Raw genomic sequence first — 17,745 nt, 5'->3', positions numbered from 1 at the left:
CCCTCATAAATAGTTTGAGGAGTAACTGTTCTTCATTAACTATCTAAACATTTACTTGCTATAACTTTGTTATTTGGGAACTTTAGAACTAATACTTCAAAGTTTACTTGGGGTAGTTGGGAGGCCTACCTTGCTGAAATGTGCCCCCTGGCAGTAGTTCAGAGTATGCCCATTCAAATAGACTGAAGGAGGGTCAGTCTCTCAGGGTACCAAGCAGTTGTTACCATGAAGTTATGGACATTTAACATTTGTCTGATGGCCCACTCTTGGGGACTAGTGGGTATTTGTTAGCAGGATTCATTGGTTCTTTGTAGCAGTCCTCTTCAAGATGAAGATGCTTGCTTCTGAACTACTTGATTTCCACGAGCGATTTTTTATTCTTTGTATTTAGCTCTCATCATGCTTCTCTATATTTTGTCTTTCTAAGTTGTTATATGTTGACTGTTTTACTAAGTACACTTTTAGTAATAACTAGAAAGGAGAGTAGAACTAACTTCTCAGACATTCCCAGACATTCTTTTCCACCCTCCAGTTTGGTCCTCTGCCTTTGCCTGAAAGTTGTACTGGAGTTATCTATCTATATGTGCAGAATTAAATGTTTGGAGCAGGCTTCAGAACTTCAAATTAACCTCCTCCACTGACTGGAGATTAGGACAAGTACAGCTGAGTAGCTTACAAAGAGCAGCTATCATTTTCTCAAATTCTTTTGCATGGGGTATTCTAAAGCTCCCACATTTTCCTTCAGAAGTATTCTTTCTGCTCACTACAGACCCAGGGCTTTTTAACACTTCACACAAAGTCAGTGAATGTGTCGAATAGAATATGACTTCAGACGAGTGTTTACAATTCCCTTCTGAATGTTTGCTCTTGAAGAAAAATTTGTAAGCCACTGTTAACTCCTCTTGGTGCTGTATTGAAAGATCACACTATTTCAAAAGACTTGCCAACAGTTTCCTGTAGCATCTCAACCATTTGAAAGAATTTTGATAATTGAACTGCCTCTTAAAAATAATAAAAGTTTAGTCCAGAGCATTTGTGAGAGCTACAGCGTTGATCTGTAACCCCAGCCTTTGTTTTTTCAACGATAGAATGAGGTTGTAAGCTTTCCAGTGTTCAAAGAAACTGGCAAAAATTGGCCAAAGATTGAATCTTTGCCTCCTAGACCACAGATTTTGTCCCACTTGCAAAGTATGACTATTATAGTTTAGTCAGCAAACCCCACTGTGTTCAGGTTCTGAATTTGACATTTTCTTTTCTTTTAAAAATTACTTTTCATCCTAGCATCAATGATTTACACTTTATGTGAGAAAGAATAGTAAAATGGAATTTTATTCCAGTGATCTTGTCAAATGTGAAAAAAAATTATTTTAAAAACCAAAACCCACACAGGCAAGTGTACCTAATTAGGTACAAGTACTATCTTTAGCCAACTTTTCTATCACACTCTTGGGAATAGTTGTTGCCAGCTGTTCTGCATGTAAGTGGCCAGGGGTACACCTGTAGTGTATTACCTGTTTGACTACATATAGCAAGTTCTTTGTTTCAATCCTCACGAAAGGATATGTTTTTATTAATTTGAGAGAGAGATATAGAGAGGGAAACATTGATTGGTTGCCTCCCACAAGTACCCCAACCATGGGTCAAACCCACAACCTAGGTATGTGCCCTGACCAGGACTGAACCCACAGCCGTTTGGTGTATGGGATGACGCTCCAGTCAGCTGAGCAACCCTGCCAGGGGTATAGCCAGTTCTTGATTCTCTGAAGGTAAACTCCTGGATTGTGGATTTGTAAAATTTCTTGAGTTCACTCTGGTTTCTCTTAACTTTTGAAGTTATTAGGATAAAGTATATTTATTTGCATTTCCCCAAGCAATTTTTTAATTCATATAAAATTTGTATTTTCATAAACCCTGGATGAAGTGAAAGTTAAAAATATCGATCAAATGGGCAACTGCTATATGCATATGTAGCACATTTTCATACTATCTCGTTTACTCCTAACAGTTAGGTAAAGTAGGCATAGCCCCATTTTGCTGATGAAGAATGAGTCTCAGAGTTTGAGAGATGTGTTCAGGATTGCACTGCTAGTATATTTTAAAGGTATGACTGGGACCCTGGTTCTTTTGACTCCTAGTCTGGTGTAATTTCCTCTCTTTAGAGAGAACCTGGTCTATTTTTCAGAACTAAACCAATCTGAAACTCCCTGACTTTTTCTCTCCAAACTGAAATCCAAAGGGACCTGTCTCCTGAGAGCCTTTTTTATATTATAGGCTAGCCCAGAAAAAGTTTTCCTTACTCAGAGAATTAAACTGTCCAGCCAACTGTCACAAAGTTTGGGAAGTGCTTTGCCCTGGCTTGATACCCATGCCCCAATAATAGAAAGCGAACAAACTGAAATTGCTAATGTGTAAGTTTGGTGTTTTGTGCACTCAGTTGAAATGCTTGGCAGCAGCACTTCAGTGAAGGGCTAGAGTGGACTTGAGGATCATTTGTCATCACAACCCCCTGTTAATATAGGTAATTCAGTCTTCTGCCCTGAGAGCAATATGCTAGTTGTGTTTCAATGTAGAAAGTGTTGATGAAAACTCATATTTCACACAAACCTCATCATTTGAAGACTATAAATGCAATACAGTAAAATGTCAGAGCCTTTGAAAGCAAAATTCAGAAAGTTATATAGCTCAAGGTAAATAATTTATGAGTTACTTAAAACCAAGTATTTGTATATTTTAAAAAACTGGACTGCATTTGTCTCCTTAGAGTAAAATGTACACTTTTTTTTTTTTTTCCTGATGATAAACATACTTATAAAGTCTCTCCAAGGGAAACAAGATTTCTGTTCAGGTTGTGAAATCATCAGAGGTTATCACTGCTGTATCTCAGTGCAATCAAAATGAGGCTTCTGGTCTGCACTGTCAAGCCAGAGGGCAGTGTTGCTTCTTTTCCACCAAGCAGCCGGGTTTCTGAGACTGCTGCATGATGTCATAGCATAAGGAATATTAAAAACAGGAAAACTATTTCAAATTAGACATTTAATGTAATTGTTAGGCCAAAGGAAAAGTTGATGATACATTGTCTCCAGTGAACCATCGGCCAGAGTATGACCAGCTCAGTCTAGCTTTGAGGGCCCTGATGCAGTCTTGACCAGCATAATTTCCCTTGATTCATTGATTTGTGTATGCTACTTATGCATCATTAGGTGCATTTTGCTCTTGAATTTCCCATCACCTCTACTTCATTTAGCTGCAAAAGGAAGCTTCTCAATGGGAAGTTTCCCTTTCCCCACAGGGGTTATAAACCTTCAACAAGTTTGACAATCTCATGATTCTTTTGAACCCCTTTCCCTGAAAAATGTACATAGGAGTCTATATAATATTACGGGGTTTGTGGACCACAAGTTAAGGAACCTCTGTGCTAGTGACTTGAGTAGTGAATTGCCTTGAAAAACACACAGGGCAGGTGAAGATGGGCTGTTACCTATGCATTGATGACAGGAGGGAACAGTCTTATAAGTGCTTACTATTTTGATTTTGAGGCAGAAGTTAATTCCCAGGGCCTCCCTGCACTTTCAAGAGTAGAGTTATTCGAGAACTGCTGCTAATAGCACAGTTTAGTAGACAGAATGGCTGTACCAGGAATATGTGCAGGGTAACCACTCGGTCCCCAAGGGGTTAAATTTAGCTGTTTAACCAGAAGCTTTGTTTGATTTGGGGGTGGGGGGGGCACTTCTAATTTTAGTTTGACCCTCATGGAAAGGTGGATAGCTCCTGTTCCTTTTTTTGTTATAGAGAACACCTATATTGGATAGTTAGGGTAAGTCCTTGGAATGCCCCAAACAGCTGTTTCCTCCACAAATCCAATATCCCCTATGTCTAAATATCTTAACCTAAAGAGTTGCCCCACAAAGTTATACAACCATTGCTTGTGCTAAGCAGTAGGTTTACCAAGAGCCTCTTCCAGGAATCCAAGAACTCCTTCCTTCTTCAAGGGGGGGCGGGGGCGGGGGATCATTACTAAAAACCTACTTGTAGGAATGAAATGAGGCTGTCGGTTGTCTAACAAAGTGCCAAATTAGATTTAATTTTTGTTAATAAGACTTTCAAATGGCTATTGAAAAGCAGAATTAAATTTTAAGCTTCTGATTGTAGCCACTTTCTATTCCCCAAACACCCAATACTGGTTTATTTCTCCAACATCAGGAAAGAAAAGCACGGCACTAGAAAACAAGCACATTTAAGTTTGAAGCTAGTTAAATCTATATTGTGCCTGAACTATATTGTAGCACACTAAAACCCATTCAAGGAGAAAAATTTAAGTCTTCTATTAAAGATTTTTTCCAAACTAACAAATTTAGTGATTTCTTTACCCCCCTATGCAATCGCATAAATCAGTTTTTTTATTAGCTCTAGAAATCACACTTAAAAACTAAGTAACATTTACAAATATTAAATTTATTATAACTAGAATGAGTTTAAAGGTTCTCAGATTTGGCCACCTTATAGCTCTGTTTAAGGAGAGAATTTTTAACAGAAAATGCATAACTTGGTCAAATTACTTACACATAAAAAAAAAATCTCAAAAGTAAAGCATCCCTCAGATTCACATAATTAAAGAACAGGAGAAAGCACGCAAGCTACATCACAGCTAAATTTACCAGACCAACCAAAGCCAGGGGATTTTCTCTTCTGATTATGTTTCATAATAAAAAGGTCCACTGTCTTATATACACATGTATATAATGTTACATTCCATCACTGTAAAAAGTCCCCTTTGCCCCCCCCCCCCCCCCAAAGTTTTAGTCTAGTCTCCAAACTTGGAGAGCGGTCCTCGCTCCTTCTGCCGGTGCAGTTCATTCTCCGTCAGCAACTGGAGATTCTCGGCGCGCAGTCGCTCCAGCTCCAGCTCCAGCTCCCGCACACGCGCGTCTTCGCTGCCCAGCCGCTTGCTTTCCAGCCGCAGCCGGTTATTCTCGTCCTCCATGCGCGAGAGGCACTTCTCCAGCTCCAGGTACTCCTTGATGAGCTCCTGCTTGCTCATGTTTTGCAGGCTCTCCGTGTGGTACCGCTCGTAAGTCTCCGAGAAGTCCCGCTGCAGAAACTCGCTACCGTCTCCTCCCATTCCGTCGCTGCCCCCATCCTCCTCACCCGCCTCTTCCATAAACTCTTCATCGCTGGTATCGTCGGATTTGGCGGCAGCCCGCTTGGGGTAGATGCCGGTTTTGAGATCCGGCTCTTCCTGGTCGTGGTCATCCATGAGGAACTGCGTGGTGTTATAGGGCGCAACCGGCTGGCCCTTGGCGAACATCTCGGCTCGAATCCTCGAAGCTCGCAAACTCTGTTTCTCGTCAAACTTTCTTTTCTCCTCCCAGGTCAGCTTGTAGTAGGGTTTCCAAATTCGCTTCTTCTTGGAGGGACGTCTTCTGTGTTTTTTCTTGCCCAGTTGTCTCTGCTGCTGTTTCCACGACTCCTCGCCCCCAGCGGCAGGAGCCCCCAACTTGTTGGCCTCGGAGTCATGACAAGGCTGGGCGAATGGTTCGGCCTCAGGCCTCGGTTCCCCTCCTACTGCCAGTTGGGGTGCTCCGCCGGCGGACAACTCGTCTCCATTCTGACCCTTTTCGTCCGCTGCCGGGCAGCTAGCTTCTGGACAGATCTGGGTCTGCAAAGGAGGCGAATGGGGTTCCAGGGTTCCTCCTTCCCCCTCCAGCCCTGGACGGCCACCCGACTGGGGGAACGCTCTCGATTGCCACCTACTGTCCTCCTCTGGCACCCGCTCCTTAGCGCCTGGTGGGTGCTCGGGGTTCCGGTCTTCTTGGACAGCATCAGCACCTGTACAGTTGTTGGTTTGAGCCTGCTGCTGATATTCCGACAAGAGTGGCTCGGCCATGGCTAACACAGTTCTCTTCTCGAAGTCTGAAGAATTTTGGCTGTAAGTCCTTGAGGAAAAATGGTTCTTCTTTTCTTTAAAAAAATGTCCAAGAGTCCACTTCGGTAATTCCCGTAGTGATGCCTTTAGCCAGTTCTGTCAGCAAACTTCAAAAGCAACTTGGGGGAGCTCAATCAGTAAAGGGTTAAGCGCCACAGCGCGACCAGCTAGCAGGTCCAAGGGGGAGCAGCAGCAGGAACAGTACGTAATGTGCAAAGAGGGTCGGCCTCAAGCCTCCCCCGCAGAGCACCCCCACGACGGAGGAATGCGTGAGCTATAAGAGGAGGTTAAGTCCAATGGGTTAAACCCAGTCCCGAAGGGGTTAAAACTACCCGATGACGCTGCCTCCGAGGGACCGGATCCACAAAGGGTTAAATCCCCTGCCGCAGAGCCCACAAGGGGTTAAGGTCCCAGAGCCACCTCCTCCCACTTCCACGGGTGTCGCTCCAACCCGAGGTTCCAGTTCTTTAGGCCAGGCCGGAGCTTCATCCGAGGACAGACAAACTCATCTCCCCTTTGGCTCGATGCTCTGCTCAGCTCAGTTCTCCTCAGCCTCCTCCTCTTTTCCTTCCTCCCTCCCCCTTCCGACAGCTCCTCTTCCGCCTCCTCCCCTAACTTCCCCTTCCAACCAGCCTCTCCACCTGCCAACTTCCAACTGCTACCTCCCAGCCCGCTGCGCCGCTTTTATATAGATGCTTGTCCGCTCCGCCCACGCGCATGCGTAACGGGGCCCCCATTGCAGGAAGCTGGGATTCGTAGTTTCCATCTTTCGGACCCGCCGTCCTCATGCCCCTGACGACGTAGCCAATCCCAGAATGCGTGGGGGGCGTGTTCCAGGCCACCTCCCTCCATCCCCTATCCCTCGCTGGAGAAACGTGAGCAACCATTGGCCAAGAGTCACACGTATCGAGTTGGAAGGAATACCAATCACAGAGAAGATGGGGCGGGTTCTGGGCCATACCATTCTGTTTGAAGAATACGAGAAGATTCCATGGTCTCTGAAGGCCCACATAGAGTATTTTCATGAAAAGGTGCGTCTTAAAGCCTGTTAATTGTTTTCGATTCTCAGTGGAAGGGTTCTGAAGGTCATAAATATTTGTTAAATGAAGAAAAATGGTTTATTCCTAAAAAATAGTCCCTAAAGTGTAAAAGAAATTAAACCTAATGAAGAGAGATGTTGGCATAGAGCTGGTAACTCTCGATTCTTAATATTACAGAAATGGTTTCAAAGTGTGTGGCTAGTGCCTGGGACTGACGTTTGCGGACGGATATTTCAACACATTTTGTTAAAAAAATGAAAAGCGCATGAAGAAGTAAACAAATGAGGCATAAAAAGTGCCGCCTTAAAGGGACAGTGTGACTACGTTAGCACAGCAATCGCGTACTAGGCCTCAGAAGATGAGAATGCAGGTTCGAGTCCTGAGTGACGTCCACACTCAGACTGGTCTCCATAGCTGTGGGAGAAAATGACGAATCCCAGCCCCAGTGTAACCTTTCAGGACCGCTGCCGACCCAGGGAACAGTGCAAAATGGTGGGCCGAGACTGAGCCTCTCCTGGGCTGGGATCCGGGAAACGCGGGGTGTGCACTCGGAGCTCCCTGGAAATCTTGGGCAGGAAGAAAATGGCCTCTTGGGGATAACTTGGTTTGTTCACTTCCAAGCCCACTTGGAGCATTTCCTGAGATGGACAGGGAAGTCCGGGCCAGCTAATTAACCTTGTTGGGGAGGGGTTTGAAATGAATTCTGAATTTAAATAATCGATCCTGGCTAAGTGAGAAGGGGATATCACTCACAGAGTTTCTTCCTCATCTTCGGGCATCACCAGGAGGGAAGCAAAGCCAGATAGTGAGAAGGGGGCCTTGCCCAGAAACGAGGGCAGGGAATTTTGGCCCAGGACTGTGGGGTAGGCTCATGGGGAGAGGGGAGACTTGTACTTGAGAAAATTCTCCAGATTCTAAGTATCTGCTTGAGGGACAGGGCCTCAGAGTAGCCCAAACCCTTGGTGCTAATCACTTAGTTCCAAAATCTGGTCGTAATCTTCTTCATTTTGCTATACACCTAGTGACCCGTTCTTACTATTTTTTCCTTAACAGCAATGGCTGACATTCCAGCCACATTCCACTGTATAATGTGCTTTTACCACAGAACCATTTGACCCCACCACGGCCCAGTAAGTAAGGATAGGAATTATTGGCTCCATTTTAGAGATAAAAAATTTCTTAAGATTCAGAGAGATTTAAGTGACTTGTCCAAGGTCACATGACAACTAAGTTACAATTCTGGCTAATGTGAAGGTCTTTGTGACCTCCCATGCCATTTTTCTTTGTGTCCCAAATGCAAAATGCCCTTCTTTCTCAAGAACTTTATATTTAGTTATTTTTCATTCTTAACAGCTTCAGCCTAAATCAGACCGTTATTTCTTCGTTTAGCAAAGACTTGTTAGGAGGGTATGATGATGAATAAAAAACGTCATCCTTGCTGCTCATGGACTGTGTAGAGAGGCCATCAAACCATACTTAGCCAAAATGACAAGTGACAAAAATCTGGTAGAGTTTGTGAGCCAAGCTGCTTAGGAGTTGGGCATTGTGTACAGGTTTCAAGGGGAAGTGACTTACTGGTTGTCTTTGAGGGCTGAATCGTTTTCAGGCAAAGTGGCGTGAAGGAACCGCATTTTATCAAGAGCAAAGCATCAGGTCCAAAGAAAGGACTTGTCTGGGAATTCCAGAGTCGCTCTGTGAGAAAGTGGTGATGGATGCCCAAATTGATGGCAAGCAAGAGTGCCTCTGGGGTATAGCCAGATGTTTTGAAATTGACCATCCCATCCTGTTTTCCCTGAGCTTCCAAGAACTCAAGTCCCTCTGAAGAGCTTGCCTTCTGTGCTGCTTCATCAAACACAAGGTTCCTTAGGAGCAAGAGCTGCCCCTCATGCTGGAGGTCAGACCTCCAATTTGTTACCACATCTCAGACTCCAGAGGACTGATGTGTACTCTCAATCACAGGCTTTGGAAGGTACTAGCTGAGTCCAGCATCAGTCTGCTGGACAGGGCTCAGCTGTATGGGCTCATTTGTCATGTTGGGGAGGGGTGCACAGACTACTAGGTTGTGGAATTCTAGAATTCTATCAAACAGGAGGTCAGGCACCTTACTATTAGCTGCATTTTAACCCTTTGCCTGGTATTTCAAATGCCCTGGTCATTTAAACCCCAGGACTGCCTTACAATAAAGAGATCATCATCCTTATTTTGCAAACAAGATAACTCAGAGCCAGTCTTGCCCAAGTCATACAACTAGTGTGTGCAAGTGGTAGAGCTGGCCTCTCTGCCCCACACGTGAATCCCCAGCACCAGTCTGGTCCCTCTCTCACTGCCTTGCTGTTGCTTATATCCCTCGGTCAGCTGTGGAGCCACAGGGCCGGATGTCTATTCTGAGGGTTACCGCCTTGAGAACAGGACTGAGGGTCAAAGAGGGACCAAGGCTTCCAGTGGGGCAAGTGATGGCCAAGCCTGGGAGAGTTGGCAAGGACAAGAGTTGCCCCAGGTAACTCAGGAGTTTAAGGATCTCCGAGGAGGGGCCTTCAGAACTGCCTCTTTCTCACCCAGGGACATGCCCTGGGGCCTAGGTAGGAGAGCAGCTACAGGGGGCTCAAGGCTGCTGCACCCCTCCACAGGTAGAGACCCTGGCCAGTGGTCTCTGAGGCGCCAACACGGCCCAGACAGGATTGGTGCTGACCAGAGGAAGGCCAAGGTTGCCAAGCAGTGAGAAAAATTCCGTGGCCTAGCAGCCAGCATCATCCAGAGGGCGCTCTGCCCACCCCCACGGACCGGGGGTCGGGGGGCTTACCGATCCCACGCCTAAGGTCCGGGGGTGGGGGTTGGCTCCGGCTTGGCCCATGCCTTCCAGAAAGTTCCCTGGGAAAGGCCCAGCACGGGTTTCACGGGAAGGGGGCACCGGGAGCGAGCAGCTGAGGGGTAAGCGGGCAATGGATACTTCCGGGGCTGGGATGTCAGGACCCCAACCCTATGCTCAGTGCGGGGGGGCAAGGAGCGGCGGTCCTTTTCTAAGGGCAGTGACGGAGCTACGCCTGGTCCCACAGGGCCCCCGACGGGGAGGGGCTGGTAGGGCTAAGCCCTTGGCTTCTACCCTGCAGTGGGTGTGGCCCGCGTCCCTACCCCGCAACGCCCCAGCCCCAACCCTCTCGTGACACTCTTCTCCCCTCCGCTTCGCCTTTCCTCGAGAACCCCTGCTCTGTCTTCCCTAAACTTGGCCACGAAGGAGGAACAATCTTCCTCCCTCAGAAACACCAACCAGCAGCCTCTTGTGCTGTCCGACGGGACATGGGTGGTGGGGAGCAGAGAAGAGACTGCCTCACGCGCTCCAGACTCGATTTCTGCTTCACTTTGTTGACAGATGATTTAGGTTTTATTTTATTTCGTGAAACATAAGTGAATCTTCAGTAAGGCTAGCAAAGGGAGCGCACGCCCCTCCCCCAGGGCCTGTCCCCTCTGCCTTCCCCAGCTCGGTGGGGTCTCCTGGCCTCGCTCCCAAGGCCTCCTAGCCAACCAATCCCAGGACCTGCCCAAGTCCCAACTTGCCCAAGAGCGGAGCCGCCACAGGGAGAGGCTGGGGCAGGAGAAGAGTCAGGTGACCTATGGGGTGGGGAGGGCAGGGGCTGAGGCCCGGCAGCCCCGCCCCCGAGCCGCCGGCCAACCCAGAACCTAGGAAGTGCACCGCAAAGGCAACCTTCCAGGGGAACCTGGGATGGGCTGGGAGCGACGGAAGGTTGGGGGAAGCGTCCTTGTGAAGCTTCAGGGAAACATGGGGTCTTATTTGTTCCCTTCCCCAATAGGGGAGGGGTGCCAAGCCAAACACTGATTGGTGGTGACGGTGTAGGGGCGGGGAGCACGGCTGTTCTCCTAAACCCTAGGAAGGCTCAGGGCACGGCAGAACAGGGCACTGAGTCTCCTCCGTTGGCTGCAGACACTCCTTCACTGAGAATCACCTCTTCTGGGTTCGAAACTGTCTGACGAGCCACTGGACAATGAAGGGCCACAGGAGGAAGAAGAGCAGCGTAGGTCCCGAGAGCCTGAGGGGCCAAGGCCGAGCTCTGGATGGGGGCCTCTGCTGCCAAGAGGGAGGGAGGGAGTCAGGGGCCAGCCCACGCCTCAGCACTGACTGGGCCCTCCTTAGGCACCTGATTGCAGAACTCAGTGGGAGCTTCTACTTCCTCAAGATTGTGAGGACTGGGTCAGAGAAGCCCCTACCCCCATGTCTGCACCACTAGAAGGGAAGGGGCCCTGGGGTTCCTAGTGTGTCCCAGACAGATTAGCTCCAGGGCAATCCCAGGTGCCAAGAGGGCTGGAGGTTGGAGGGGCTGCCAGGTCGAGGGACTGCCTTGTGGGCTGTTTCCTCTGGGCCACGAAGCAATGACCCTGCTGGTGTGGCCTCAAGACCCTATATTGTAAAGGATGTGCCACATATTTTAAATGAGGACCCGAGTGTTCACATTTTAGCCTCTAAATATTCTTTGCTAAAAGGAGCCAGGGTTCTTTGGAGAAGTGGATGATTCCAGGTCTGGAGTAGGAAAGGTAAAGGTAAATGTGGAACATCTTGTGCCAGAAAGCAAGGAAGCTTTTAAAGATTAATGAGGTTATGATAGGACCCAACTTGAAAGGGTCTCCAGTGACCAAACCTGTGACAATCTGAGCATTAAAAAGGATGATGATTGCAGTTGATTGAAATACTGAATCTTTAAAATCAACAAGCCCACCCTGATACTCAGAAAAAGAGAAAGTTGAAATTTATCACCATTGAAACTGTTAAATCAGCTCCTTACTTTAAAAAGAGATAATTAAAGAGAATTAAGCACTTATTCTGCCTTTTCATAAGGCACTGTATTTCAGGGAAATCCTAGATGATCAAGGAAACTGCAGAAAACTAACAGCTAATACATTTTAAAGGAATAAAAGAATTTAAAAGTAAACTTTTTTGGCAACCACTAAATAAATTGTCGATTTAGATAAGGATTATCTATCAATTGTCAAAACCTGTGTGACAAATGGGGAGGACAGGGAATTGGACATTCCCTGGCTGCAAGAGAAAAACATGACTATGATGGTGGGATGAGACTGTCATCCCTTAATCCACACAAGTGGTCAATGATAAAATCATTAATGGCAGTACATTCAGCTATGTATACCCTGGTGTGAAGGACATGACCTCTGATGAAATCTGGTGATGTAAACCAGGATGTAGATAGACCAAAAAAGAAAAATAACATTCCTACAGGACCACTGGCTGAGTCTCATTAGTAAGTCAATAGCAAGGAAATGGGACTGGTCTGGATTATAAGAGTCTTAAAAGGACCAGCAGAACCAGATGCAGCAGGTGCTCCTGGGCTGGACAGACAGAGCAGCTGGAAAAGGAGAGATTTTAGTTTGGATTGGCTATTTGATGATATGAAGGAATTATTAGGTGTGATAAAATTAGGTAGTAGAATGTTCTTATTTTTAGAGATGCAGACCCAAGTATTTCAGAGTGGAAATATTTAAAGTCTTCGGCATATAAAATTAGTAAAAGGTAAACAAAATTTAAAAAGCCAGGGGAAGGGGTGTTGAAATGTTAGTCACCATGGATGTGCAAAAATTCCTGACACCCTGGTTGATACTGTGCCAAGGGTATTAGGGGTCACCCAAGTGACCCCATCCAGCAACTCAGCCCTCGCCTGTCCCACCACCTCAGGCTTCTCAAGAACAGACCCACTCAGAATTAGTGGTGGGTGTTGGTTTGAGACAGGCCTAAAGCCACTCCCAGCTCCATCATGTAATGTTAATAATAATACTAATAACAATGAACTGCATTCCAGGAAGTCTGTATGTGTTGGGTACTGGGGGAAGCACCTATATGCATTATCTCATCTAATCCTCACAGTGGCTCTGTGAAGTTCTTTCAGGCTGTGTGTCACCAGGTAGATTACTCAACCTCTCAGAGCCTTCGTTTTCTCATCTGTAATAGGGAAGTAAAAATCTATTTCATAGGGTTGTTTTGTGAATTAAATGAGATAATACAACTAATTGTATTTGGAACACAGCTGGGACTCCAGAAATGGGAGAAGCTAAGGTATAAGGCAGACCTTAGAGCTGAGGGGAGGGAGTAAGGGATGCAAGGGCTGAATTGTTTGGGGGTAGATCCTAACTCTGGGAACAGAATTCCTGAGGACCAACAGGGACCCCCAGCCCCAGTGCAAAGGCCAGTTGGAATTAGTTCTCCTGCTCAGTGTCTCTTCAGGCAAAGGGAGGTAAGGAGGAAAAGCAAGCCCTTCCCTCCCTCCCTTCCAGGAGGAAGCACTTCAGATCCTCTGAATTCCTGCTCCTGAGTTACACCATTCTCTAGAGGAGGCAAGAGGGTGGGCAGGTAGAGATGTAGGGACAAAGAAGTGGCTGGATGAAGAGCCCAGAAAAGACCTTCAGAGTTCTGCCCCAGTCTTGCCCTGGGTCTTCGTGGGGGGGCTTACCTGCTTGGGGGGTCCAGGCATGTTCTCCAGGCTTTGCAGTCTCCCCTGGACATCCCGCATGCTCTCCTGTAGTGCTCGAACTGTCCCCACCAGCCACCTGTCCAATTCCTGGGGCCCCGGCAGGCTGCCTTTCACCCCCTCTGTGGAGAACAGACACATACAAAAGAGAACTCAGGAGGCCACTCAGCTAGGGGCAGGTTGGTGGCAGGCTGGGGCAGGTCCAGCAAAGAGTAAGAAGAGGGCACAATCTTGTATCAAGTGGGACTTTTGTAAAGTCCATCCACGTGGCTGAGTAACAGGCTACCAAGAGTAGCTGTGCAACTTTGGGCAAGTCAGTAACTGCTGAGTCTCATTTTGTCATCTGAAAATTAGGAGACGATGTCATCTCCCTTGCAGGGCTGTCAGGAAGAATAAAGAATAAAGGAGATAATATTTATGAAAGTGTCCTGTTTGGCACACTGGAAATTATAGAAGGGTATAGGGCAGAAGTCATTGTTGTCCTTTGAGAGTCCCAAATGGGAGGCCCAGAGAAAGAGAATGACTCCCCAAGGCCATGTAGCTATAGCTGTGTGTGGGGCCAGCACTTTCTTCCCCAGCTGCCCTTACTCAGTGCCTGATGGCTCCTGATTGATGACCCTCAGGGAGAGGAGGTCAGGCAAGGACTTTGCCCATCTGGCTGTTTGGCAACCCTCCCTGGGCAGAGGCTGCTCTCTCCAGTGCCCAGAGCTGGACTTTCATCTCTGCCCCAAGAGGGCAAGCAGTAGAAGGTCCGGGGCACTAGAACCATGGGGAAGGGCAGAAGGGGATTAAGGGTCAAGCAGTGGCTCACCTTTCTCTGTTGGGGGCACGGGGCTGTTTCTGTTGTCAGGCTCTCCTCCAGGGGCGCCTTTCTGCTCTGCCCAAACCTGCTGAGATTAGTTATAAGGTCCAAGGGGAGCAGTGAGAACAGCCAGAACAGAGTAGGGTGGGAATCTCACCAGCTCAGGCTCCAGCTGCTCCAGAGAGTCACAGAAAATCTCGGAGTCCAGGTCCCTGGGTGGTTGAGGCTCTAGGGAGGGGTAGGTAGGTTAGTGACAAGAGGAAGGCTATAGACAGAGGGGAGAAGTGTAGAACTGGGCAGAGGCAATAGAGATACTGCTACAAGAGACACAGATGAGACGATCCCAGAAGTGAGGCCCTGGAACAGGAATCCCAGAACCTTCCTCCTGGCTTCCCCTGGAGCATAGGCGGTCTCTGTGGGCATGAGGTATGATGGGCACAGTATGGCATCCAGCCTTCTCCCCTTCATCTACCTGGAGGTTTCCCCATCCCTGGCCTGTGTTTGGCCCTCTGCCCCTCCTGTCCAGCCACTGACCTGGGCTTGGGGGTGCTGGTTCCTTGGGGAGGCAGGCAGGCTCGGGGGCAGCCCCAGCATCTCCATTCAGTACCTGCTCTTTCTGACCTGCACAGACATAGCACCCAGGGATAAAGCTGGAAAGAGGCTGGCACCTCCCAGTGAGATCAGACCCCTATTTCCCATTAGCTGTGGACTCTGTCTTGAGACCCACTTCATCTCAGGGGCAATGGCTGGAGTCCTTACAGGGACATCACCTGGGGCCTTCTGCCCCCAGGCCCCCTCCAACTGAGCAGCCCCCTCAGCCTGAACTTAAGACAGTTTACTCAGCACTTGCAGAACTCCCATCCTGGGGGCCTGACCTGTGACCCTTCTCAGGAAGGCTTCCGGGGGCCTCGGCATGTCAGGGATCAGCCGGTACAGGGGCTCAAAATAACCAAAAATGTCATCTGCCACCTCACCCAGTGGCACTGTATCGATCACCTGTAGGGAATAAGGTTTATTGGAGGAGCAGCTGGCCCCTTCCACCCCTGCCCTCCTATCCCTTTGAGCTAGGACCCTTCCACCCTGCTCCTGCCATCATACCCTCCACCTGTGCCCAGAGACCAGAGACAGGATTGAGGGGGCAGCATGAAGGTGGTAATTCCGACCCGGTGTCCACATGCAGGAAACATAATGGGGGGCAGCCTTGGAAGGATGACAGGCAGGCCACCTGGCTGGGAGCTTAGGGACAGAGAGAAGCCCACAGCCTATCTCTCCCTACCTTCTGTGCCACCACCTTCATCTCAGTGATGTAGGCAGACATGGCCTCCTCCCTGCTCATCTTGCCCAGGCTGTTCCAGGCATCCCTGAGGGCAGAGAGCTATGAGAAGCTGGTTGACAGCTGAGGCTTGTTTGCCCAAATGGTGGGGAGCTCACCACTTATATCTTCCAATGGGGTCCCAGAACCCAGGCCGGGGAACCTGGCAGGGCCCCATGGTAGCCTGCTTGTAGTAGCTGTAGAATCGAAGCATCTCTTCGTAGGAGGGGCGGTAATAGCCTGGGCAGGAAGTTGGGAAGTGGAGGGCAGAACATCACCACCAGCTCCAAGACGTTGGAGGTGGGGGGAGAACCACACTAAGAGAGGGCAGAGATGGTGAGGGGTCTAGCAGGGGCAGGAGGCAGAGGGGACCCACCAAGTGGCCCAGGCAGAGACTTGGCTGCAAAACTGAAGGGATCAGAGTCTCCTGGGAGGTGGACCCTAGCCATCTTGACCCCAAAATGCAGGTCCCCGTGCCCTCACCATCACTGTTCTTAGGCAGGTTCTGAATGACTCTGACTGCGGCCTGGAACTGTTCCTGGCAGTCCGGTTCTGGAATTTCATTCTCGGTACCCATACCCAGCTGCTCCGAGCACTGGGGCCCTACTTTTGAGCAACTCTGCAAGAACAAGCCTCTATGTGAGTAAGCCTCCGGGGTCACCCCGGTACACACCTCGGTAAGCCACTGATCCACTTTCCAGAGGGGTAAACTATGCTCTTGAGAGGCCTGAGATACCCGGGGAGGTCAGAAGCTGTGGCTGAAGAGACAGACTCCTTTTTCTATCCAAGGCAGCGTTATAGTGCGGCTGGGGTGGGTGGCGAAGATCTTGGTGGGTGGGTGGAGAGGAAAGCGGTAAGGGGTCGCAGTGCCCCTCTAAATACTCATCTCCAACTCCTAGACAGGCGAATGGGCAAGCCAAGAGGAGTCAGGCGGGCGAACAGTCCTCCCACCCTGGCCTCCGCACCCCGGTCCGGCAGCCCGACACTCACCCCGCACAGCCCCCTGCCCGTAAACCTGGGTCCTTTCTCGGCACTAGCCGGAGGCTTCCTACTGACCTCCCGTCCCAGTGTGACGAGAATGGAAACGCGGGGCGAGAGAAATTTAAGCCAATGAGAGAGCCCGTTTTAGATTCGGCTTTTATACATCAGCCACTCAGCGAGGTCCTTTCAAGATTATGCAAATAGTTAGCACTGCCTCTCCCAATAAGGCAGGGCGAATCCTACCCTACACTGCCAGAGGCAGGCGGAAGCGCCTCCTGGTGGACGCTGTGAAGTAACACGGAGTACTCGCGCCCCCTGGTGGAATCATATCTGTCAGCTAAACCCAGGTCTCGTCAGACACCAGTCGCAGTGGATAAAATAAGGAGTCCTGTCCTGGCGTCGCCCGTTGTTCTGGTGGAGAGGCATCGGAGCTGAGTTTTGGAAGGCTTAAGCCAGGAGAAGGATGAGAAAGGAATTGCAGAATCAAAAGTGCAGAGGCGAAGACTTGACATTCAGAAAGAATATCCAGAGAGGGATGAGGACCCAAACCAGCATGTGGAATCTCTGGGTCGAGGATATGAGCCTGGGGCAAGTATTTGGCAAATCTACGTCCCGATGCCACGCTCTTGGCTGCTGCGGAGTGGCAGTGAGCGACCGGATCTTCGCCCCCGACCCAGTGCACTTGCGATAGACAACTCAGGCGTGCGCGCGCACATGCAGTCAGTCACCTGTCCATCCCACCCTTCATGAACAAATGCGCAGGTGGTTTTATATATAGTAAGTGTACACAGGACACTGTCACTAGAACCATGGATTGATGTTACAGGTATCTACGCAGGTGCAGCGCCTGTCCCGGGACGATCAAGCGTCCGGTGAGGGTGCCAACCCCTCCAGGCCTCGAACCCCAGAACCCAGCTATGCCAACGACTGTAGACTCCAGACCAGTCAGCTTCGAGACTCCTACAACTGAGAAGTCGGCAGCTTGCCGGGCGCGGAGAGGGTTATTCCTATGAGGTCACAGCAAGAGCCTTTCCGCGCCCCCACCCACTACTTCCCGCTCCCCAGCTCCCCGACTCCTCCGGTTCAGGCGGCCCTGCCGCCCAGCTCTGCTTCCAGGGCCCTATCCGCTTTCCAGGACCCAGTACCCTAGACCCGGGACGAGCCGCCCTGAAGACCCCGTCTTCTCTCTGGCACCCTTC

At 49.1% G+C, this 17,745-nt stretch overlaps 2 protein-coding genes across 6 annotated transcripts; both read right to left on the bottom strand.

Annotated features, from left to right (window-relative positions):
* Positions 1-4,783: 4,783 nt before the first annotated feature.
* Positions 4,784-6,584, bottom strand: HEXIM1 (HEXIM P-TEFb complex subunit 1). The gene has a single exon (XM_090291448.1). The coding sequence runs from the start codon at positions 5,882-5,884 to the stop codon at positions 4,802-4,804; it is 1,083 nt and encodes a 360-aa protein (XP_090147574.1). The 5' UTR covers positions 5,885-6,584; the 3' UTR covers positions 4,784-4,801.
* Positions 6,585-10,860: 4,276 nt separating this feature from the next.
* ACBD4 (acyl-CoA binding domain containing 4) lies at positions 10,861-16,640 on the bottom strand. Of its 5 annotated transcripts, XM_090291725.1 has the most exons (11): positions 16,556-16,639; positions 16,302-16,460; positions 16,049-16,184; positions 15,685-15,805; positions 15,530-15,614; positions 15,129-15,249; positions 14,788-14,874; positions 14,411-14,481; positions 14,263-14,341; positions 13,434-13,573; positions 10,861-11,044 (listed from the first exon to the last, which is right to left on the bottom strand). In XM_090291725.1, the coding sequence occupies exons 3-11, from the start codon at positions 16,140-16,142 to the stop codon at positions 10,919-10,921; spliced, it is 924 nt and encodes a 307-aa protein (XP_090147851.1). In that variant the 5' UTR covers positions 16,143-16,184; positions 16,302-16,460; positions 16,556-16,639; the 3' UTR covers positions 10,861-10,918. The 5 variants fall into 5 exon arrangements, with proteins under 5 accessions (XP_090147851.1, XP_090147853.1, XP_090147854.1 ...); XM_090291727.1 differs by having other exon boundaries at positions 10,861-11,041; positions 16,049-16,460; positions 16,556-16,640; XM_090291728.1 differs by having other exon boundaries at positions 10,861-11,041; positions 14,263-14,338; positions 16,049-16,460; positions 16,556-16,640.
* Positions 16,641-17,745: the final 1,105 nt, after the last annotated feature.

The sequence above is a fragment of the Furipterus horrens genome, unplaced genomic scaffold, assembly GCF_987537825.1.
Source record: "Furipterus horrens unplaced genomic scaffold, mFurHor1.1.pri manual_scaffold_11, whole genome shotgun sequence".
Classification (NCBI taxonomy): Eukaryota; Metazoa; Chordata; class Mammalia; order Chiroptera; family Furipteridae; genus Furipterus; species Furipterus horrens.
This window is presented reverse-complemented; position numbering and strand designations above follow the sequence as displayed.